The sequence below is a fragment of the Aythya ferina genome, assembly GCF_964211825.1.
Source record: "Aythya ferina genome assembly, chromosome: 3".
Classification (NCBI taxonomy): Eukaryota; Metazoa; Chordata; class Aves; order Anseriformes; family Anatidae; genus Aythya; species Aythya ferina.
The window spans coordinates 70,230,896-70,256,645 of record NC_140298.1 but is presented as its reverse complement, the minus strand read 5'-3'; the positions used below and the strand labels follow the sequence as shown (position 1 = coordinate 70,256,645).

Below are 25,750 nucleotides of genomic sequence, written 5' to 3'. Positions count from 1 at the left end.
GGGAAAGGAGGCACAGCAAATTCAGGAGCACCACCTTAGGCTAGGTCTTCAGGACTTACATTTTTACACACACACAACTACTTCTTTCAGATTCTGACACATACTCTGTGTTACCTGAGCTTAATGCCATTTCCATTTAATCTTTCAGTCTGATAACATGCCTGGATAGCTTCCAGAAAGTAAGTGTGGGTTTTTCTGTTTGGTTGGGGTGGTTTTTTGTTTGTTTTAAATGAATATTCATCTTGCCTTTTCCACAATGGAAGGATCAATCATTCTAGTCTAACACTAGAAAGAAAAAAAAAAAATCATTCTGAACTAGCACTTCTAGCAAAAAGGAGCCAAAAACCAGACCCAGAAATACCAGCAGAAAAAAACAGTTTCAGCACCAGTGAAAGAGCAGTATTTGAAATGGGCCTTTGCAGCATCTTGCGTTCAGACAGACACTGTACGGGATAGCTCTGTGGCTACAACAATTTGTCATCTTTTAAATTAGTCGCTTTTGCGCTGTGTATTAAGATTTTTAATTGGAAACGTTTCTACAAAGTAGAAGATGTAATTCTCTTATACATCTAAAATGGATTTTTGACTGAAAAATAAAAGTTGTTAAAATTAATTTTATTTTCAGGGAGTAGTAAATGTGCCTGTCCTTTCCCTTTTACATAAAGTAACTTGAATCCCTGTACAAACTCTTACTGCTCCTTTGAAAGCTTGGTAGACTTCAAATTGATTTAAACAAAATGATAAACTCTGTCAGATCTTTTTTAGTGGAAAGTGGTTCATTACAAAGCAGTACAGCCTGTGAACTTGGCCAATTTCTGAAAATACAGTGTGTAAGAAAGTCAAGTTTTATGGTTTTAGGCTGCCAAGTTATGTGCATGTGGGAATTATAAGGAATTTTTTTATTGTGTGGCTTCAATATGTATGGTAGCTTTTATTTGTTTGAATACAATTAGAGTAGCAGCAGAATATTTAGTCAGGAAAACTACATCTATTCCTGCAGTTGGAAATAGCGGTAACTCTGTGAGTTTTCCAGATTAAAACCCAGCAGTTCACGAGTTATGTTTTTCATTTTCAGATGCATCCTGTATAAAATGTCTGACTAATTAAATTGTGGATTTCATGCAGTGTTTGATCTTCTGTTGATTCTGAAAAGGACCAGGCAAGCTGAATACTCTTTTTGGCAGGAAGATAGTGAAGAAAGTTATAATTGCTAACACAATATGTAACTATATAGCTTGTCTCTGATCTTGTGGGGTTTTACACTGCCTTAAAGGTCCTCTTAAAACTTTACTTCACCTATAACTCTTCTCAATGCGACTATTCCCCCAGAAGTAGTTTTAATGTATTTCTTCTCACTGTGGTGTAATTTTGGTTTTCACTGCCACTTTTCTATCACTGTTACACTTTAATCTTTTTTAATCTTTCTTAAAAAAAAAAAAAAAAAAAAAAAAAAGCTGTCATTTGTTCTGTAAAGAACAAGATTTGTGGGGCAGTGTAGGTAGTATAGAAGAATGATTGGTTTCAGTTGCACAAGTCCAGCTTCTTAGGAGGTGTGTTAAGAATTGAATATTTGCTTTCATCAACATTTGATTTGTTACTAAGTTATGGATGTGATCAGTGTAAAATGCATTGCAAATTTTGGGCCAGGTGATTATCTTAGAATGTTTACATGCTTGAGGGCATTTACCTTGCAGATTTATCATTAATAAGTACTGATTTACTCACCTGTAGTACCCTGCGAAAGCACCCAGCATCTTTTGAACAGCTCCCAGATAAGTTGGGGCTGTAAAATACAAAAAGCGCTGTGATCTATTGAAGCTATAAAAATCCTACTTGGAAAAAAAAAAAAAAACAAGAATGGATGCTGTAGAAATAACACACTTTAGACCTGATGTAGATTACGACAGTTAACGCAGTGGTGTCTGTGGGTTAGGTTACAGACTGTTTTGCATGATTGATTAAGCAAATATTGTACAGAATATAACATTATGTAAGCGCTTACTCATGTTGGCTGCGTTGTTGCAGTAAATACTAGAGTAGAAAGCTGTAGTCAGGTCGGGTTTGTATTACTAGCTACTACACTTCAAAAGGATTGACAGGAAGATTTTTTTCTGAGGTTGACTTATGCTGCTGAATGACTAAGGCACTTTGAGAAGTTCTCCTATAAACACCCTAGATTGTAGGATGGGACTTTTCTTTTGACTCTTTGAATGCATGAAGCATCCGCTATATGGGAGGGAAGAAATGTAAGCATGCTGGGGTAATATTCTTCCTGTAGAATTATATGTGAACCACAATCTTTGTATAAACAATTAACATGCAGTTACTTTTATCATTTTAACATTGATGGAGACCAGTGATTTTTATTTACGTTACCACATCTGCATTGCTCAACACTTTAAAATCTAAAATTGAATTCATTTTCTATAATGCTTCAATATAACAGCTGAGGAGTATTACTTTGCAGCAGTCAGCAGCTATGTGGGAGATCCTTTAGAAAATACCTTTTGGACTTTTCCCTCTTGCTGTAATATAGCATTAATTTATTATAACTAGGAAAAAATTGTAATTTCTTTAAAAAAAAATGGAATAAGCACCTGGGAAATTCATACCTTAAGCATCTGCTGCTGATAGCCACCTCTGCTTGCTGCCTTCTTCTGGTGCTTATTTCCACTTCTGTTACTTCAAATGGTAGACACTTGGGAGCTGTGATTAGACTTGTGTGAAAAATTAATTCGATAGAAACCCGTGTGTGAGGTGCATGCTGCCGGCTGTGCGTCTGCCATCATTTCTCAAATGTTCGGATGGTTCATTAGCGCTGTGTATGTCCGTCCTCTGCTACCCTGAGGACGGAGAATTGACTCCAGCAGCTAGGCAGCTCCGTCTGATCGGTCTTTATAAGGAAAACTGGAAAAAAAAGATTATTTATCCATTTATGGAGACTGCTGGCAAGAAGCAGCAAGTAGCTGTGTGTCAGCAGCTCTCTGTTGTACTGCCCTGCGATTACTTTGATGTAGTTTACCACTATTACAAAAAGACTCCTTTCCTTGCTGTTTCAGAGAGGTGAACGACAATTAAGTTATCGTTAGTCTGCTATTTCTGACTTTTCATGTAGATAAGTGACACAGACCACATTAAAACTTCTGTTGAAGTCCTTTTAATTTTCAAATTTATTAATATATTTACTTTTTTCCCCCAAAGCTCTACCACAAGATAAAACACTTTTAATGTTAATTGTGTGTTTATTTATATTGTTGAATTACCACAGTATAATTGGTCAGGAACAACTTTTTGAGTGGTAAGAAATTAAATTTGGAGATGGGCGCTGACTTGCCTTGCTTTTTTTCCCTTTAAAACTGTCTGTGACGAAAGTACAGCTTACGGGAGGCCAGCCACCTGTGATGCCAGCCACATCAGCTGCTTTCTAGTAGAAATTTGTCAGCAATAATTCTGGGTTTGCTTGAATATGGTGTTTTAAAATCCTGTTTTCTAGCTGAGGTGCCAAGTTTGGGAGGAGAGATCAGGTTATCAGGAAATAACTTTTCCTGTACTTTCAATACCAGATCCTTGTTGGCCCTGAAGTTGTGTACACAGATGCACAGAGAAGAGACTACCCTAACATAACCGCAGTTCTTAAATAACTGCATCTCTCAAAACACAACACCAATTTTTAAAATTTATGCTCTGTTTCTTGGGTTTGTAATAACTTGAAATTTTCAACAAATCTGGAAAAAAAATCACCTATTTTGAGCTGTAAAGGTATGAATGAAGGAATGAACTTTGAATGTTTGCCATTCAAAGTGCTTAATGTATTCCTGGAGTAAGATAAACTGTTGGAGAAGGTATTGGATGTTTGGTACAGTATTGATTTGACTTGGGAAAACACTGACATATGCTGATCTCTGAAGTTTGTGTTCACTGGGCATTTACTCAAATTAAGAATGCTTAAATGCTTTGTTCAAGCAGATTCTGTTCCCATAACAGAAGTGTTTAATAAATAATTTAACACTTTTACATCTCCAGGACACTGTTTATAAATGATTTCCACAGTTTCCTGGAGTGTCAACTTCCTTGAAATTGTTAACAAACTCCCTCCGCATATGAATGGAATGCAAAAAAAAAAAAAAAAAAAAAAAAAGCCAGATGTTGCTTCTGCTGCAACCTCTTGTTCTGTCCTACATTATGCCTGTCTCAGATAATGATACTAGATATTTGCATGGTCTTTAAATTGTTGGTTTTGCTAATTTTGTTATTAAAACAGGCAACAACAGAGAGACCTTTTATACAGAAGCTGTTTCGACCAATTGCTTCAGGAGGACAATTGCATACTTTGGGAGATCTGCTAAAAGATGTGTGTCCTAGTGCTATCACCCCTGAAGGTACTGTAGAAACAACTTTTGTCCAATAAAATATCTATATATATTTATTATTTATATATGTTATATGTTATACATAATATATATAAAATAAGAATAAATGTTATATATTATTTCAAAATATTTTTTTTGGAAGTAGAACTCTGTTTCAGTACCAGAGTTTCAGATTTTACTCCTCCTTAGTCCATTATATTGCCAATTATATATCACCTGCAGTGAGGATAAAACTGAGTGCTTAGGCACTCATGAAAATTTAATCTGAGGAAATTTTACTTTAAAACGCATGTGTACCATTGCCATCATGCTAATATTAATAAAAACATACATATTTTATCTTCTGCAATTTTAACAAATATTTTTAAAGCAAAGTCAACAGAAGTTTTATTTTAAGTTTTGTTTAATTTTATGTTGCATGAACTTTTCATAAGGCTAACTCTAAAATGAGTTTAAATTGAAGATATTTTGAGAAAACTTTTTTCCCGTTGATGTCTGACCTTTAAAAATGTACTAGAAAAGAGATTTATGTATGGTTACTGAGAAGTATTGTGTGCCGAGGTGCAAATCATTTCATCATAGCATCATACCATTTCATAGAATAGCATTTGTTGATCAGCACTTATTCAGATAAACATTGCTAAGAGGGTTTTATATTAGCCTCAGAGATTACAGCTGTTGGAACACTGATTCATTTTTAGGTGGGATAAATTTGGAAGCAATGTACTCTGTAAACTGTCATCTAAATTGTTTCATATAAAGCATTTTCCATCTCGTTCTTGCTGTCGTGTCTTACCAGGCTCTATAAATGGGTGAATTCTCAGTCAGTAAATCACAATTCATTTTGAGAAATGTATGGTACTATAGAGAAGATTGTGGTACAGAATTTATTGGTGTAGTATCAGCACCTTTTCACAGTACAGCACTAAATTTGAAATCACTGTAAAAATCTATGAAATGTTGTATGCAAGCATATTTCAAGGTCAAATAGTTGTCATGGATTTCTTTAAGAAATGTGGTGACCTCAGAAATCTATTAGAACATCAAAGTATGTTTTAACTCCTGCTTAATACTTGTTAACACGTGGAAACAATTTTCAAAAATAACAAAAGGTAAGAAAAATGTGGAATGTTGCTAGCCATGTGTCCCTTTTTTTCTGAAACAACAATTTTAGAGCATTATTTTAGGTAATACTTTCAACTAACTGTCCAAATGATAAAGCGAGATACAAGTAGATACTTGAATGTTGGCACAAGCAAGTTTAACCATCTTTAAGTACTCAAGTTTCAGGATCCTACAAACATTAGTGAAAACACACAAGGTGAATTTAAATATATGGGTAAGAGACAATGCATGTTGATTTGGAAGACAGTCAAGAACACAAATTAAATGAAAGAAACTCAATAAGCATGTGTATGGAAATTATTCCAGGTTATAATGAATAGTCATTTTTATGTGGATTTGCTAAACCTTCAGGTGGGGAATGTATAATTTACAGCTTAGAAACGGCATCACTGAGTGCTAATTGCTGACGTCATTCAAAGAATAAGTGTAATGTGACTTTATAAGAGTACCAGTTACTTGACGCTTCCCATTAGTAGGCCTTTTTTGCAGAAGTTGACAAATGCACCGACCTTTAATGTCAGGTTAGAAATTTGCTGTGTTTCATTTTCGTTACAGGATAAAAGAAAAACTGTACTGTTCACTCAGCGGGAGCAAAAACTGATGATTACTTGGTAGAAAAGAAACTAAAACAGATATGATTCCTACACTTAAGAGGGGGGACTTGAAATTTGTATTGGAATGTACCTGTTTCTGTATAAATCTGCTTAGTTTTGGCTTACTTTGATCCTTAAGATTCTACTGTGCAATGTGCAAACTGAAGGGTTTAGTAACTTTTGATTCTTCACACAGGCGTGAGCTATCTGGGATTCAGCAGAACTTTTCCTGCAGCACAGCCTTGTGGTGTTGCATTTGATTGTTCCTCTCACACTCCGAGTGTTCCTGCCTAGGAGGTAGCAGAAGGAAAGTTGTCTGAGCTAAGTGCAGAAAGTAACATGAATACTGTACAGAGGTGGACTGATACAAGGAGCCTGTGGAGGGAGAGGCAGACTGACTAAACAAGTAGTCTGGGAAAAAATGACAGATCTGGGAGTCATTAACTGTGGTGGGGAGGGCAACTATAAACAATGTGGTAGGATGAAAGAGATTGGGGCAAAAGCCAGAACATGACATAATAACTGTGAACACCTGGACAGAGTAAGTGGGATATGAGATGATAAAAGGATGAGGGAGGAAAAGAAGCACATTTCAAGTGGATCGTGTACTTGAGATGGAATAAGGCGTTTGTGAAAGAATGGGGCTGGAGGCCTTGCTGGTGACGTGATTCACGTGGCCCAGAGAACTGTTTGGAGAAGCAAGTTGAATTCAAAGCTGAGAAGAGTGTCCTGTGCTGGCCAGACAAGAAGATAAGGGTGCATAGGCAGTCAGATATCAAACAGTGGAACTATGCAAAATTGAGGGATGATAGAGAAAGGATCAGTTATGGAAAATTACCTGAAAAGTTGGATGCCTGTGACAACTTAGTGATGGTGCATGTGATTCTTACTGCTGAGGAACATGCACAGGGAAGTGCACAAAAGAGGTGTGAAGAGCAGCACTGGTTTATGATTGACTGCTCCAGTCTATTATACACTGCTCACTGGAGATTCAACTTGGCCAATAAATGAGGGAGAGGACCTAAGAGATAATCAGCAATCTGCTTATTTTAGCCCACTGAGAAAAGGTAGATGATGAATTCAAAAAGAAGGGAAAGAACAGAAAAGGCTGACTCATCTGAGTGATGTTTTCTGTCTAGTCAGCAGCTTCCTTTTCCTACATGCACCTTGGTTCAGTCTGATCTGGCTCATCTGACTTCTGATAATCATCTCTACAACTTTCTTCTACTTTTACTGTGTTCCAGTAATACACTGTCTCCAATGACTCTCCCAGTGCTACTCCCAGAATGACATTCATCCTCACTGATGTAAATCTTACGTATTTCTTTAAGGCTTTTTTAGCCTTGGCCTTACTCTTGCTTCTTGCTGTTCTCTTACACCCTTTAGACTTAGCTCGGCACAGTTCTTTTAGTATGTCCCGTTCAGTCTGCTCATCTTAAAATTCATTCTGCTAAAAATATTCATAGTGCTTGCCTTCATGCAGTATCTCCTCAGTTTCTAAGGATTCTCTCCTGATATGCCAGTCACCATTAATGTCTTTCCATTCTCAGAATATGAGAAAGAGCTTTGATTGTTCTTTTGGCTTAATCTACTCATCTCATTCGCTATTCTTATGTGATGTGTACCTTCTTAAATGGTCATGCTGTACTACAGCACCGAGCTATTACATAGAAAGAAAAAAAACACTCAAACCACTAACTCACCAGACTGCATAGTGTCACTTTTGCATTTTGCCTGAAGAAATGTTAGTGCCCGTAACTTGGATGAAATTCTCCCTTTTCCAGCAGGTGGAACAGACTCCTGAGGCTGCTGAACCTCAGCATGTGTGTGCTGCTGCAGTCTCCATGAATTCCACTCAGTCAACTCATTTCCCCTCTGATACACTGAGAGGTTAACAGGCTACATCTGTCAATACATACCCCATCAGCTCAAAATGCAGAGGAGACTGTAGGGCTGAGTGGCTTCTGACTGCTTCATGGATATATGAGAATTTATTTTGCAAGCATTTTTGGAAACCAGGGTTGCTATGCACAGGTTTTTTCTTTCAAATGAATGTAACTACATTTGAAGTTGAATCCTTGAAATTTGGGAGTTGTCAATATAGTGGACTGCCTGTCCGATCTTAGTATCTGTATACGTGCCCACTGATCATTATACAATTTGTAATTATTCTCTAGCACCTCACCTATTTTTTTGTGAGAATTTTGTCTAGGCACATCTGACTGTCTAGGTTGTGCAGTGAAAAATCATTTTCCTGATTGTTGCAATGATGGATGGAGAATTAATGTACTTCAGGAAGCATTATGATTAAGGCAGCTGAATACTGCCCTTGGGAGTTGGATTCAGTTCTCCCCTAATGAATTCATTCTTATGTGATGCTAGGCAAGCTGAGTTATGAAACCACCCATTTTACAGATGGGAGCACCAGGAAAGTAGTGAATAACTTGAGTGCTACTGAACAGCTTGATCATTTGTACTTGGAATCAGTGAGAGCTCTGGGGCTTTGACTGTACAAATGCCAGGCAATCTCTGCAGTCAAGTTCCAGGCTTCTCATCACTTTTCTGCTCTTCCTCCAAAAAAAAAATATGTATGCTTCTGTCTTTTTTGGTCTAATATGTCATCTATAAAAAGATAATACCATCTCTTGCCACAAGAAAATCTTTCTGAAAGTTTCTGAAAGAAAAATAGCCTCTGTTCAAGATTGTTTAAATTGACAATTTAAATGTCCTTCTTGGACATTTTTTGATATTTTCTAATTATTGATCTTGTAAACATGTTTTGTCTTTATTTATAATTTAAATTTATTCCAGTTGAGGCATTTATGTGATAAAATAACATACACTGTTAAGTGTATGTTAAAAAATGATGGCAAACTTTTTTCCACATTAGGATCTTCAGACTTTATTCAGAATTATCAAAGTTCAGCATCTACCTGGTTTTTGTGAACAAAGAAAATATAGTAATATCTAATCAAAGATAGTCTTGAAGACAGTAGGTATTGGCAGAGCAATTTTTCAACCTTTCTCACTCTTATTTTCAAAAAGTAACTTGGATAATTTTTGATTCTTTTTTTTTCACCCCCCCGCTTCTTTAGTAAATCAGTGCATCAGTGACATTAGCTGCATCTTCTTGTCACTGCAGTACAGTCTTTGTGAGATTCTTTCCATTTTCCTCCATCTGTTGTACTTTTTTTTCTCCCTTTTTCCTCTATGGTTTTGTCTTTTCCAATGACTTCTCATTCAACTGGAAGCTTCATGGTAATTGTGGTGATGGCTTGTCTATGGTGACATCCGTAACTGAGCTTTGTGCCGTGGGAACACAGAATATATGATTTTCAGACTCAGTGTTTGTAGCCATGTATGTGAGCTGTTCCTGCTGCCAGATACTTAAGGACCACCACAAGAAGAGGAAGGGAATGGTTTCAAGAACCACCCATGGTGTCTATATGTCTTTGCTTTAGGAAACATGGATGTAATTAAGTCTCCCTTTCAACTGTGCTGAGAAAAAATATTTCAATGAAAATAACGTATTTATTTGTATGTGGATTTAATATATACATTGATTAGCAACTGTTGAAAACATTATGTTAAGGACGTTGTCAGGAGTAGAACAGGTTGCATGGTGACACTAAAACACTCATAGTTAAAACGTTCCTTGTAAAATACCGTGTCAGTATTGCTTTGGACTGTTACAGGCTGTGGGTAATTGTTTAAATACTGCATTTTATTTAAATTAGCTTATGAAACTATTTATTCAAGGCTTTTATTGTATATTGAAGTTGTCTAAAAAATAATAATAAAAAAAAAAACTTGAGCAGTTATTATCCGCAACCCATACTTCCCTGTTTCTCCTCAAGCTGGTCCTTTATTCAATTATGTGTATATTACCCCACTTAATTAATGCTGTATGGTGCACACCTCTCTGGGTTGCTAAATAGCTTAATCTCTGTCATGGAGTGCACAGCAGTTTGCAACCCATTTGTCAAAACACTATCAAGCAATTTACACATTACTAGAAATGTTGAGAAAGTGGGAAGAAAAGCAGTACTTTGAATTAGAACAAGCACCAAGAAGTCAGTGCGTTTCTTAAAACTTTCTGAAATGACCTTAAGTTGACTGTAGTTACCTGCAGTTTCTCTGAATGTAGTGAGGTTAGATATGCACGTTTTTGAGGTCAATGAAAAAATCCTATTCATTTTATCTCTGTCAGGTGGAGGACAGGTAAAATAGCTTGACCCTGGTGTGTTTTTTTTATTTTTCTCCTCTGAACATCCTGATTCAAGTATAGATGGATTTGTTTTAACTTTCAACTTGAGACTCCAAAACATATTTACATTTTCCAGGAGATTAATTATCTTTCAGTCATAATTTTTTTTCTGAAGGTATAATCAAGTCACTTCCTTCAACCCAGATCTTGAGGCAAATATAATGCAATTTATTACATTAAAGATGACACATTTTATGTCAGCTGACTAATTTTCATAGAAGCTGTATAGGTAAGTTGAATAAGACAAAATTATATCATGAGCAAGTAGTCATATGGTATCCTAAAGATGAACAGTGTCCTAACAGTATGGTGTGAAAACTTAAAATTTGGCAATTTAACGAATATTAATATTTTCCACTCTGTTGAAAATAGAAAAAAAAAAAACTTATTTTTCTCTATGGCTTATGCTCGTTTGTGAAAGCTGTCCAATTATTTCATAGCAGGCTGCATCCCACAGAGCTCTGCTGCTGAGAAAAGAACACTGAATAGCTAGGAAGCAGGGTGTGTGATGTTAGGAGACTGCTTTGAAGAATACCTCTTACCTCTAGAAAAAGAATTGCTACCAGTCAAGGTAGTAGATGTCTTTAAAAATAATACAATGTGGAGAAGACCTTCAGAGAAGATGCTTCTTTAACCTCACAGTACAGCAGTAGGAGGACAGTCCTTTCTCCTGGAAAACTAGGTTAGAACTGATCTAACAACACTTTCTATTCTTCTACCTAAGTATGTAGATAGCAAATACATTAAATCAGTTATTTTCTTATTAGTTGAGTAGTCTTTCTTTTTCCCTGGTGCATATTTAGCAGGTTCACAGGCAGCAGTTGCAGTTGTGGGGCAGCAGAAACAGTAAGACCAAGTCATCAGGTAGAAGAAAGTTTGGGACTGGCATCCTGTTCTTACACTGAGATTGACATAGTGTCAGACCACACACTAGCCCTCTTCCAGTAAGTTATTTTTTTAGAGCCACCTTCTATTCTGTTCTAGTCAGCATTTGTATTAAACGTGGGTTATCAGAATGGTTCATCACTTCTCACTCATGCATCTGTACAATGGCGTTAATGCGCTGTTGCTTCCGAAAACATCTTGCCTGAGGCCATCCCCAAGTTTCAGTTTGAGTTTTTAATGTCCATGTTCTTTGGTGGCTGTCTGACAGCTGCTAACTGACTAAGGAAGGTCTCTTCTGCTGTTGCCAGCTGTTTAGCTCCTTGGTTATACAAAAATGTTGATTGATCACCTTGCCGTTAATATTGATGCATCCTGGTTAGTTCAAATTTTTCTTTTTTTCTTTGTCATTCTGATCCTCCTGTGTTGACAACAAGTTTGGGAAGCAGTGAAATCCTACTTGTCATGTTTAAGAAATACTGACATTAAGGTTCCCATCCCCCAAACTAATTAGCTAATCTCTTCTTCCTCCCCATTGCAGCTTACTGTAATATATCTAAGACACTTCATTTTCTGTTTTTTAGCTATTGTAATTAGAAGCTGTAGTTTATCAGTGATGTTGCCAGGTCATAAAAGAAAGACGCTTCAGTCTGAAATTTTGCTATGGGTACTCTGTGCTCTGTATCATTACATTGCATTGTTACTAAATTTCATAAATACTGCTTACTTAAATTCATCTAAAGGCTCAGTTCAATTGAGATCAAACCTGGGGAGGTCTTTGGTTGTCTAGGTAATATTTAAAGGTGCTAAGTTGCTCTTCCTGCACTACTGATTCACGACTCCCTAGAATTTACTAGGAAACCTTACCAGAAAGTAAGCGATTTAACTTCGTTGTCAAGTCTTTTGAGGTAAATGTTCACAATTTCTGCAACTTGAGCATATTAAACTGTTCTTGTTTAGTTCTCAGTCGTGATAATCTCTTATTAGGGTGGGGGATGCTTTGTTTCTGGTTTTGCCTTTGTTTCTACCTAGTAGTTCATGTAGTGAAAATAGATCAAGATATTTCAGTGAAGTAGTTATTGTCAGTTCTACTTTTTTTCTTTCTTCTTGCTTTCCATCCTTTTGTCCTGTGGTGTTTGATTATCTATATTTCAGTTTCGTAGAGTTTTCCAAACATTTTCTGTGCTATTGGATATGAAAACCTGAAACGTTTACTTAGGGACTGTCTATCTCCATTCTTCTATTTCCCAGTTCAGATTTCTTGTTTGTTTGTTTTTTTTTTCAGCTTCTTCCAAGAAATCAAATATCCTAGCTACATAGGGTAGTCCGGAACAAAATACTCCAGTTGTCCCCCTTTCTTCCACTATTTCATAATCCAAAAATTTCACGAAGATCCTTTCCAGACAGCAGTCAAAAACTTCCTAGTTTTACTTCTCTTGACTGTGTACCATGTCTTTCTGAATCTAAGCCCATAACAGATGTCTTTTCTAGTTCAGCTTGGTTTTCATGAATACTCACTTGGAATGGGTATTCATGAAAACTCCAGGGTTAGAATCAGATTATTTTGATTAGTCATGCCACAGCTTGTAAATTTTTCTCATTTCTTTTCCTGTACTTCTGGATGCCACCTGCACAGACAAAAGTGGTTGTATTAATTGGACAGTCCTTGTGAAGTTAACTGGAGCTGTCAGCAGCAATTTCAGTTCTAGAAAGGCAGTCTTTCTTTTTTCTTTTTTTTAATGTTACTACTGTTCATAACAAAATTTGATATATTATGGAGGCTTAGATGAAGCTTTATGTTGCCTGGGATCTCTTAGACTGGTTAGTTATAGTTGGTATACAGGAAAGGAAGAGATGATGTTAAAGACTGTGTTATTGCCTACAAATACGGCATAAGATCATGCAGTTGATATGATGGAGCATTTTACTTATAGGTATTAAAAAAAAAAAAAAAAAGACAAAATTAGTTCTGTGTCTAAAGGGAGATTAAACCATGGCTATTTTTCCCTACTGTCTTTCTTTTTCCTTAATTTACCGCTGTTTTACTGAGGTTAGGTAGATTAGACTACCATGTTTACAGTGTCAATGTCATTTATAATGGATAAATATAATTGTTACCTATTTGTTTTGGTTTTTTTTTTTTTTTCACCTGGTGATAGGTGTTCCAGCTGCTGATTAAGGGACCTTTGTTTTCAGAAATAGTGACATGAAGTTCTCTACTACAGGGTTTATCAAATTTGAGGGAAAAAAAAAACAAAAAGAAGCATGTGAATAACTCATAGCAATCAAAAAAAAAAGTGCATGTTTACAAGGTTCCTATAAAACTATTCCCAAGGGTTAAGTTAAAAGTTGTCTCATCTTCTTAGGGGAAGGGGATGTACAGGGTGTGATCTTAACTACAGGACAACTGCAAGAGGAGACAGCATTTAATGGAATGCCTTGAGTATGCAAAGGGTTAAAATGATAGCAAACAGAATGAATCTGGGGGAGGGAAAGCCTCTTTCCTCTTCCCCACCAGAAACTTTAGACATCGTACATGATGTGAAGATAAAAAATTGTATAATGCAGAAGGAAACTGTTTTCTTCCATTACTATCATGTCTAAACAATTCTGGATACAATTTTAATTTGCCAGTGTTGTTGAAGTCTTCGTAAGGGTTGTTTTGATTTTTGTCTCATGCTTCCTTGAAGACCCAAATGGTAAACATTTGGACATAATGACGCAAACAGTAGGCTATCAATCAATCCCAGTTTTCACAGCATTGTTGTTCATTCAGAAAAGCTGTGTGAACTGACCTCTTTCTACAGCAGTGTCATTAGTTCCTTCAGAAATAAAACAAGGATCAAAAAGACTTCCAGGATTTTTCTCTTAAGACTTGCTGTACTGAATGATATTGTAAAATTAGTGATCGACTGTTTCCAATTAAGTCTCAGCTTTTTTTAATGCATTTTGTATGAGAGACTACATATTAATTGTTTTTGTTCTCCCCCCAGTTTTCTAAGCACCGACTTCCGGTAAATTAGCCAAACAGAAAATTGAATTCCGATTAGATTTGCCGTGTGGGCTCTTAATTTTGAAGCAAGTGACAAACAGTGTAATAGAGGAGTTAAACAGATGCAGTGTGAATGCCTTTCATTTGAAGTGAAGTAAGCGTCTGAGGTCAGAATTAGCAGGACCATGGGAGCTGCAAAGCAAGGAGAGCAGTACAGCAGCATCCTGATCCTGGCTGCTTCTTGGGAACCGACGTAGGAAGTTTTTGCTCCACGTGTCTAGCTAATAAGGCTGGGTGCTTGTGCTCTTTGCAGCCTGGTTTCTGCTTTGCAGTGCTATTGAGGTGCCGGTGTTGAGGTACTTTTCCAGGCCACCTAAATATAGAAATATAACTAGTCCTGCTCAGTCTTAGGCAGTTTAATGGCTACACTTTTTCCCCACGTGGGTATGACAGTGTTGTGAAGGCATAGAGGCCTTGTAGTGTGCAGACATACTGAAAGGTGTTTAGAAGCTCCCAATCTTATTACTGCTAATCCATTTTTGTCTCGCCATCAGCTTCCAGTCCACTGTCTTTTCTGCTGTGAGAGTCAGTAGGTCAGAGCTGAAATCCAGACCACTATTTAAACCAATCCACCTCCAAGCATCCTTGAAAATGGTGGAAAATGGTGCTCTCCATGTTAGAGGTCACCATATCTATCTCCTTCTTGGTGTGAATCACTGTTTTTTCCTGTTTTCTTTCCCCAGCCAGGCCATCAGTTTAGATTATCCATCTGTATCTGCCTTTCAACTGTCTGATTTCCTCTTTTGTTTCGATTTTTAATTTATTTTTTTTTACCCCTCTCCCTCACAACCTCCCCATACCTATCAGGCCCGGTTGTTGTGTTTTTTTAAAGTTCAAGCGGAAAGATTTGTGGCTTTCTTCTGTGTTAAAATTGCATACTTTTGATTTAGTAGGCCTTTTCGATTCAAAGGGGATGGAAGCCCTGAGGTTGGCTTGAGGTTATAGAGCTAATAGCTATTAGTCATGACTACGTATAAAGGTGCAAATAATCTAAGGGTTAGCGCTGTGGCAGCTCTGCTCTTTATGTGGCTTCTTATATTTGGGGAGGGCTTCTGTATTCATGATGTTCTTGCCCTCAAAAAAAAGTGGGGGGCCTGGAGCTGGTTGTGGTCTTTTGCATGGAACAGCAAAAACTTTGCTGCAAAAACAGCATAATTTTGTTTTAAGGTTGGATCCAACTGTACCTCAATCAACCATACAAGGATTATCTGCTTGGTAACTTGCGTGTCCTCAGCCCCTTTCCTAGTCTTTCTTCTTCCATCTAGCAACTTTTCTAATATCTCAAGAATAATATGCTTGTTCAGAGTGACTTAGAAGTGGTTTCTGGGCATGCACTTGCATGCACATTCAAAAGAGTAGAATGCAGGAAGAGGTACAGCAAATAGGGAAATAATCCCGTTTCTCGGACCAGCCTCTGGAAATTTGTTAAGCTTCAACTAAATTTATTCTGTCGGCCACCCAATAAGTTTTATTAGTATCAGACTCCAGACTATTCTCTTTAAATTTGTCAGAAAGCCAATGACTTTATTCAGGCACAACAAAGTTTTATAAGTCTATTATTAACAGTAGTAGTATGAAATGGAGAAAGTAAAATCCTCGGCAGAGCAGAATAATAATTTTTTCAAAATTGAGTTTATTCTCTTTGGAAGCTACAAGCCAGCACTGCTGGAATTCTCTGCAGAAGAGTGGTGGTATCACTGCAGAGCAGCCTGCTTTGAGGGCTGCGTTAGAGCTACGCTTCCTGGAAGCTTGGAGGTCCTACCCCCAAATTCCTGGTGGAATAGCTATGGATCTCAAAATCTAGGCAGTTGGGATTGGGAAAATGACTAGAAACGAGGCAAGTTTTTTGTCTGTAGTCTGCCACACATTTGGGTTCTAGTAGGAAATCTGCTGGAATCAAAAGTATCTTGACAAAATGTTTTGGTTGTCGTGCATTTCCAGTTTTAAAAGGAATATTTTTTGTGTTTTAGGAGCAGCCCTCAGGTTCTTTATGCACTGTATGGACATTTCAGTGTGTTCCCACAGAATTTATCACTTAGACAAAAGATGAGTGAAGAGACAAAAAGGAAGGAGAAATTAGAGGCACAGAGAGGGGATGTGGCTTGCGCCTGGTCGCAGAGGTCAGTAGCAGAGTTAAGAACTGGATTTTTTTTGAATCCTAATCTAAATCAGTCTGTCTTGCCCAAAGGAGATCACAGAGCAAGTTCACAGTTCACTTGGTATGAGAGACTAAGGCATCAAAAACTTCACAGAGGAAAATAAAGCTTTCTCATAGCTTCTCATGTTTTCTTGCTTTCAGAAACAAGCATGCTAGCAACAACTAAAGTACACAAAGTACATGTATATATGCTTATGAGTTTTTGTATTATTTTTATTACAGTAAACTTCATCGAAAATGTGAGAATGTTCAAAATTACTCCTTTTCAGTAGGGGCATAATCCTGGTAAGGTTGATTTGATGTGTAATGCATGCTGCCTTTAGTGCACAACCAGTTACAACTGGTGAAAATGTAACTGAAAACTTCAGTGAGTCTACCAGAGCTTTTAGAAGGTAGTAGTCAGCCTCTGAAGGTTTACAACATGAAGTTCTCAACCAGGATACTACAGTGACAACAGGATTTTGTCATTGGGGTGTTGAAATTTTATTTATTCTAGTAAACAAAAGAGGGCTAGAACATGTGGTGTTTGTGCTGTATGACTGTTAGCAGTTCTTTGGCATGATTGTGCTCTAGGCCAGTTAACGCTCTCCCAGAAAAAAAATAAATAATTATCAGTGTTCATGGTTTAGCAGCCTGGCACCTACTCTTTGTAAGCCATATAGATAATGGAATGGGTTGGGTTGGAAGGGACCTTACAGGCCATCTATTTCCAACCCCCCTGCCATGGGCAGGGACACCTCCCGCCAGACCAGGTTGCCCAAAGCCCCATGCAGCCTGGCCTTGAACACTCTGAGGGCATCCACAGCTTCTCTGGGTGACCTGTGCTGGTGCCTCCTCACCCTCTGAGGGGAGAATTTCTTCCGAATTTCAAATCTAAATCTTCCCTCTTTTAGCATAAAGCCATTCCCCCTTGTCCTATCGCTATACTCCTTGTGTCCTTCCTGCTGTGGACAGGGAGATAATTTAGCTGATTAGGCATGAGCTGTTTCTCTGAACACTTGCGCTAAGGTTGAGAGAATGTGTCCTGGTCCATTTCATGAGCTACATCTATACCTTTAAGTTAGATCTGTGTACTGTAGCCTTATGATGAGGGGCTGAGTACAATTATTCCTGTCTTCCTTGATTCCCTTTTGCGGTCTTTATATATTCCGCCTTTGTGCGTATACGTATGACCTGATTTTCACAGGAGATAAACATCTTAAGGGGCTGGAGAACAGAGAACCTGCAAAACTAAAAGACATACAAAAAATGAGGAGAACGGTAGTAGCCATGCCAATAATGTAAAATGAGTAATCCACTAATAAACATTGTATTTACTCTGTCTTACGGTCTTATATGAGGATTCAGCAGCACTTGTTAATAGTGCTTGCCCCTTTCTTGAATAGCTTATTTTAATCAGAGATGTTGGGAACTTTACATTCAATGGAAAAATTGTATTTTCCATTTTATTTGTGATTTGGAGAATATTTGTAAGAGAATAAAGGTCAAGCTTGTTCTTGTATCAGAGCGAAAGTTTTGTGTGGTGGCTTGGTATGTGGGTAGAGGTGCTGTAATCATTGAAGATGTGAATGCCTCTTGTGCCCCTTGCCCTTCTTCCCCTGATGGGCATCATCACCACACTTACCATGGCAAAATGCTGCGGGTGTCTACACTTGGGGAAGTGTCACTGAGTCCAGTATCGTAATGCAAACTGATATTCACTGGCAATTAAAGCAAAGAAGCTACCTGTGTACCAGATAAGCAAATAGATCCTATTAGATCCTATTCTGCCACTCTTGATGTTGGGGATCAGTATCCTCAGATGGAAGTGTAGTTGCAGAGCCAGCTCTCTAAAATCACAAACTAGTGAGCTGTAACTCATTTCAGAGTTGTGTGCTGCAGTCTTTTGTCCGCATAGCTAATGATTCCCGGTAATATTACTAATGATATTAACTTAGTAAATTCTGTTTGCAAATGCTGCATGTATGTGTTTTATGGAACTAGTTTTTTGCTTTAAAATGGAAAAACTTTCTGGATTCTAAAGAAAAATATTATATATAATGTTTTATTTAATTTATTGATTATAAAGAAAAGATTAGGTTACTGGACAAACTCTCTCTAGAAAGGAAGAGAATATGACAGTCGATCATCTGTGAAGCTAACTTTTCTGGAATTCAGTTACGGAAAAAATAAAATGAACTATTACAAATGAATTTTCATCAAAACTCTGAACAGGTATCTATTTTGTCACTTTATTTAAAAAGTTACTGTTCAGTGTAAAGAGCCCTACAGGTATTCCATTGCTATTTTATCAACTCTTCCTAAATTTTTCAAGACTAAATTCTTTAATTGTATTGCAGTAGCGATCTCTAAATACTTTAATCTACTATCTGTTCAAAAGAACTTTGGTATGTGTACAGAAAAAGATATTTCATGTGTGCAAACTATATTGCCTGCTCATTACAGAATTTATTTTTCAATGAGTAAGGGCCCGGAAGAAGCTAATGTAAGTATTTTAGCAAGGGTTTGTATTTCTCTGATAAACAGCACTCCCCTTCTGTTTGTGATCACAGGATGAAAGCTCTGTAAGCTTGTATATGTACATTTTTACTGCTACATCATGTAGTGTGCTCTTAAGATTGAGATCTCATTCCCCAGGAAGCATTTCTGTCTAAGATTAATTGCCCTTTTAAAATCAGTGTTTGATGTATTCCTTTGGCTATATCCTGACTCACTTTAACCCTCTTTGACCTGACCCCACTGACTATTACCGCCATGGCTGAAGCAGAAATCCTTCAGCTTGATGTATGCAGTACAGACTTGAGCCTGTGGTTTTTCACATCGATGGATTCAATTAGCTGGGTTTTTACTGATCAGCTTAGCAGAGGTTGAAGAATTTGTCAGACATGGAACAAAATTGTCCATACTTCTGGGTTAATTGGATGAAAGCTCATCTACATTTTCATGTTTACTTTGCCTGTGAAGTTTACTTTGTTAAACGTCATAATAATATTGCTGGAAGTAGCATTAAAAAGGCAAAAACAGTTTATTTTTCTCCAGTTAAATAGTGAAAGGTGCAAAACATAAAATAGCAACCATTAGATCTCTGATCTGTGTGTATCTCCTATCACTTCTCAGGCAAATGTTTTTAAACTATAATTATGTCTGAACGTCCACTTCTGAGGTTGATTTATTAAACTGGGCAGACAAACTAACAATTATCATCGTGGCTTGATGAAAACAAGTGAACTTGCTGGACTTTTCTGTATTGACTGTTGTTTTACAGCAACAGCAATCCTTTGCTTTGTCTTGCTAGGAATAGTTTATCATTTGAGTAGCCGAAAAGTTCATTATAAAAGATGGACGATCGCTACAATTGAAGAATATTTGCAGGCATGATGTGAATTATAGTAACTTGTAGTAACATAGAGGTTGAAAGTTCAAGAATGCCATTAAAAACCTTTAAAAGTATATGCATGTGCATATGCATAGGGAATATATAATGTGATTGTATAGAGAATTTAATAGTTAATTGTTTGGGAAAACCATATGATTGAAAACAATGACATTATAAAAATCCTCATGAACTATTAGCAACAAGAAGTCTTTTTACAGCAAATTGATTTGTAGCAATCTTTAAAGAGAAAAAAAAATCTTTATCAGCCATTTCCATTTTTCAAGAACCATCTTGGTTACATTTAGCTCCCCATCTGTGTACGGAACTAGCTTTAATTTCTGAAGGTCAGCTGTAGAAAGTTTAGAGGGAAGGGAAACCTCAAACTCAATTAAGGGCATGGTACATGTAAGGGTTAACTCATAAGTCAATGTGTCTGCAGTTTTAAAAGCTGCACAACTCCTAAAAGTGGTTTGGCTTTCTCTCAGCAGTGGGAAACATTATGGATGACTTGGGCTCAATTTGTCATGCATTCAAATGCTTGTCTCTTAATGCACACCTTGTTTGTTCCCTGTATATAGAAATGTTTTGTACGGTAAATGGACGGTAACACAATTTATGTTGAACTTTGCTTCTTTGTTCACATCTGCATAGCCAAACTTAAGCGTATTGCAGGAAAAAAAAAATCAAGTTTCAGTTTTTAACTTGAGTGTATTAAGGCTGAGGCTTGGATGCTGAGGGTGTGGGATTCATTCTTAGGAAGAATGTAAGACGTAAGAATATTTTCCAGTGGTTTGCTTATAAAATATCTCCCCCTTCCTGGGGCTTAGGTGTTTGAGAAGCATCTCAGGCTCAGTCACTGTAAGGTCTTCTAAAACCTTTTATATGCTAACATGTGAGCGGTTCAAGAGAACCGTTTTTGGGTTGTCATAGATTAGCTTGGAATTACTTGCAACAACCCCATTAAAAGCTTCTATGATATACACAAGATTTTTTAATTATTATTTTTATTAAAGTTAAGCTTTCAATTCCATACTCTAACTGCTTTTCCATTCCACTGCATGGACTTCTATAGAATGAAAGATCCCCTTGACTGAATTAGATGGTATTATTGTTACTGTTTTGGACTGCATGGAGAATACTTTAAAAAAAAAAAAAAAAAAAAAAGTCTGCACGTGCAACTTGAACTTACTGGTATTTGAGGATAATTTATTCTCTAATTCTGTTTTAATGGAATAGAAAAATGTTTGCATACTATGTGGCTGCTATGATATTTGAAGCATAACTTGTGTTATGCTTCAAATAATTGCTTTATAACTGCTCCTAAAATTGTTTCATAACTGCTCTGAAGCATGATAAACATTTGTGTGGGGTGACTAACTTAATCCACGTTATGTTTCAGAACTGTGGCTATCTAACCTGGGGTTTGACTTGAGGTAGAAGATGGCAGGAAATTGAGAGGAAAAATTGCATGAAGAAAATGATGAATAGGGGTGATGCCCAGTATTTGGTTTGTTCAGAGTATTTGATGATACTTAATGTAGATGATAATGTTGTATATGTGATTAATTTCATTTTGAGGATAGAGAAAGATAGGACTGCTAGAATATAATCCAGGGAATGTGATCATACTAAATAACAGTGACAAGGAAACTCTTTCCTCTCCTTTAACTTACAAATGTCTAAACTCCAACAGGAGATGCTTATGCCCCAAGAAGATCATGTAGAGATAAACCAACTGGCCTGTGTTGAAACTATGTAAAGAAATAACACAATAACACTGTTCAAAACATTTAAAGCTCTAGCTCAGTGATTGTGGACTTCATGGCAGTGTCACAATGGAGGAATACTTAAGATGTTTTGCACGGTTACTCTTTTATAGTCAGGTAGTAAGCAAAACTGCTTTATTTGAAGTTAACATAGTCCAAAAGGATAGAACTGGACCTAAGACGCTGTAGCTCTTATGGGGAGCTCTGGTAAGATCAAGGCATGAAGGTTGATATTGAGCCAGATGATGTGAATGACAAAACAATCCTTGGTGGAGAGAGATTGATATTGAACTGTTTATATTGGAGCAGAACAAAATAAAAATAATGAGTTAGAAATTATCTGCATGGGGTTGTTCAAGTCCATTAAAATTTAATGTTCCTTTAAAAAGAGATATTTTTAAAAAAATATAATACACAGTATTGGATTTTATTTACCATTAATTGTCCTCGAGGCCGGGAACTTGCTGCAGTTAAAAGAAGTCTGGTTTATTTGTGTAAAATATCCAGAGCTGTGAATGTATTTAGGAAGACTGTGACCTTCAATTTGAGCAATTGAACTCATGTTACTACCAATGGTTAAAATGAGAGAGAGATTGCTGCCGGTTAACAAGATCTACCCGGCTGTTAATCTATACTCGTACTGGGCAGTTGGATTACATCCAGGAACTGAAGTTCTTCAAAATGCTTCTTGTGTTTGGAAAAACGTTTATTCCTGATACGTAGTAATTTTGAGGAAGAAGACTTGTTCTGACCAATGTGTTGAACGTGTGTTTTGTGTGTGAGTTCTTCACCTGAATCAGCATCAGTGGCTTTCCCCAGTGCTGGCAGGATTTGTTAGCAGGAATGACAAGTGCTGTGCCATCGTGTCACACATCAGCCTCTACATTTTTGAGGTCAGAAGGAACCTTTTGTTGTGGCTAGGCTATTTTAGAGGTGGCTTCTCAGATTTTTTTGCGTTTTCTCATTCTTGGTCAGAGTATACTGAAAAGCATATCTTGGCAGTTGTGACCCAACATATCATCTGTATTTCTGTTTAAACTGATAATTACCCCCCAAAATTAGGAGAGGGGAAGGGAATAAGGGTTTTGTTAGCTTATGCACGATTAAGGCAAAGTGGAAAGTATGTTGAGATTGCTGTGGGAGTGAGTCACTTATGGCAATGGTACCTACTACTGTGAATAGCAGGGTCCTTTCTGCATTAAAGTCATTCGCAGGGAAGTAAGAAGAGCCTTTGATGTGATGGTTGAAATACACTAGAGTGAAGCTCCTGAAAATTGATGAAAAGATTTTATTGATTAAAAAAACGTATTCCTAGTTAAACAATTTTAAAAGTAAAAACCCCTGCTCAACAGAATGCGTATAGTGACTTTAGACCTTAAAGTTATCGCTGCTTAAATATTTCGTATCACTGAAGAAACCTTTAGTGTTCCCTGCCTGAAGTACTTGTGCTGAGCTCATTCAAAAGAGCAATGATTGTTTGGCCCTGAGACCAACCTCAACTTTTTTTTTTTGTCTTCACCCCATAAAATTGCATAGGTATTGAGTATCTGTTAGTTGAGAAGGTAAGATTTGTTTAAAACATAAGTTTCTGTATTTGAGACGTTTATTTTGAGGTCATTGCTGCTGTGCAGTCTGAACATCTCACCATATTTCTGTACTTCGGTTGCTCTTACAAATGCACTTGTTAGAAATGGATTGCAGAAGTGTTCCAAAATGATTTGAGTTTATAATTGGACAAAGTTGAAATAAGGTTTTAACTACTAATTTATTTTTAAAAGGTACTTAGGAAAAGCAAAGCATGAATAGTTGATTTATAGATGGGTTGACTTCATTCCATATCTAGGTTTGCTGGCTGAGCAAAGAAATAGTCTGCTATAAAGGAAAAAAAGATACAATATCTGGCTAAAGTAACTGTAATTAAAAGTAATGTGAAAATGTTAATAAATACTCAGGTTATTTTTTAAGTTTACAGATATTTTAATGAGCATATGTGATTTTTGTAGCATGTGCAATGAAAGCAATTGCTTTCCTGTAAATGGTATCTAATCATTGGCACTTCAAATTTCAGCTGTTGGAATTATTTTCAGTTTTGAACAGGTTATTGTTGAGGAGCTAAATGCTGTTCATTAGTTTCAGTGCTAATAGTTGAAAGGTCCCTGTATCAAATTGAAACCTTGCTGCCAGTATTGCAGTTTTGGGTGTGTTTTTTTTTTTGTTGTTGTTGTTTTGTTTTTTAAGTAGGTAGCACCTCTTTAAAGCACACAAAGTAAAGCACAATTAACAAATGCTTGTTTATTTATATTCTACTTCTGGTGCACAAGCCACTGGAGTACTTCAGGTCTTCAGACCACAAGGCTTGTCTGGGGCTGCCTCTTCTCTGCATATCCTAAAGTAACCATCCTGCCCCCCATAGAGAGGGGAGGGATGACTCCAACCACCCTCTTTTTCTTTCTTACCACCTGGGATTGCAGATTAAAACACAGAAGCTTTGGATTTATTTGCTTGCAGAACAGTGTGGTCTTTTGGAAATCATTGTGCACAGTTTCATGTTCAGTCCTTTGTGCTAAACCAAACATCTAGTGGTCAGAAGGAAATTTTCACCTTTGCCTGCCAGGGACTTACCTTCAGTTTCGGCTTTAGGTTTTAAAAATAGTCAATATTATCTGTCAGTGATGGATTTAGTAGTTGCCGCTGTGTGTGAAAAAGACTACTGAAGGTTCTCTGTCTGTAAATATTTTCCTAAGAGATGCTAAAGAGATTAAAGTCTTTCCCCATGAAGATGTCAGTCTGTCTCTTCAGATTCTGAGATGTCTGAGGCACCAGCTTCGAGCACACATGGTCAAGGAGTGTTCTGGCTGCCCAAAGTACCTGCACCTAAAGGTCTGTGCTGCTGCTTGGTGATCTGAGGAGCAGGAGAGGTGAAAAGGAAAGTGCCATAGCACAGCCACAAAAGGAGAACTCTGCTTCTTGTAACACAAACACAAGATGAGTTTTTCTACTGTGTGGTATAACCCATCAGTGGGAATACCTTTAGTATCATGTAATCCAGAACCTATGATGTGTTTTGAAGATAAACAAGCAAATGTTTATGCCCATTTCACAGCAGAAAATGCTGGGAACTAATTCTGTTACGTTATTTCTAGGGCTGCTACTACGTGACATTTTCTTTGTTTATTCTTAATCCCTATACTTTTCAGTATAGTCCTGTCCAATGTATTCCTGTGGCCAAGTATCATGCAAGAAGCACGTTACTTGAATTTCTAGTTTTTAGTACAGGGTACTGTTTTCTCTTTTTGGGCTTCTAAAGCCAATTTAGAAAATGGTGCAGCCCTGAATAAGAAGGTGGGGGTTCTGCGTTGTCCATTTTGATGACTGCAGGCAGGTTCTGGGACATGCTATGCAGAGGTCCTTGCACACAGAGGGTTCTAACTGAAGCACTCCAGGGAAATTCTTGCTGAATCCAGAGTATTTTGTAATGTCTATCAGTGAAAGAATTTAAGCCAGATAAATTGCCCTGACAGGTGCTTGCTAAGAGGCCACAAGTCCGAACAGAAGCGTTTCATGCCATTAAGGAATTTTAAGTGGAATTTTAAGGGATTTGGGGTAGGTGAAAGGGAGTTTCTAGCTGCAGCGTTGATAGGTGTTATGGTGTTAATATGGGTGGAAAAAAGGCTGAAATGCGCACCTTTGCAGAAATAGTTCCTTCTCACCGTTCTGTTCCTGGGCACTTGAATCTTGGAAGCAATCTTTTTTCCTTCCCTCCATCGTCTTTATTTCTTCCTTTCTAACTAGAAAGATGATTCAGTAGAAAAAGTGTATTTAGATTGCATCAGGGGTACGTATGACAATCTGAACTGATGCTGAATAAGCTAATTCTCTTGTTCCAATTTTGAGTGTTTTAGTTCGCAAGTGATAATTTATGTGGTTAAAGGAAATAGAAAACCTTACCCTCTGTTTGTTACCGTGACATTACACGTCTTCCTACCTTCTCTGAAGATTGCATATTTTCTATTCTTCGTCTCCTTCCCTCTCCCCATCGTTATTGAACCCAAAAGGTTTTTAGAGGAAGCTCAGGATCAGCGAGAGCAAATATTGCAGTAGGGCTTTCTCCTTAAAGAAGGGAGAGGGGACTTAAAGCTTCCTCAGGATGGAGGAGTGCTT

The 25,750-nt window shown here is 37.2% G+C and overlaps 1 protein-coding gene across 5 annotated transcripts in view; it reads left to right on the top strand.

The window, feature by feature from the left end:
• Nucleotides 1–25,750, top strand: part of ATG5 (autophagy related 5) — a 77,589-nt gene that overhangs the window by 46,388 nt on the left and 5,451 nt on the right. For all 5 annotated transcript variants that reach the window (XM_084513577.1, XM_084513579.1, XM_084513580.1 and 2 more), the window contains one exon: nt 4,262–4,379. In XM_084513577.1, coding sequence (XP_084369703.1) covers nt 4,262–4,379 — 118 coding nt within the window. The remainder of the gene's footprint in view (nt 1–4,261; nt 4,380–25,750) is intronic.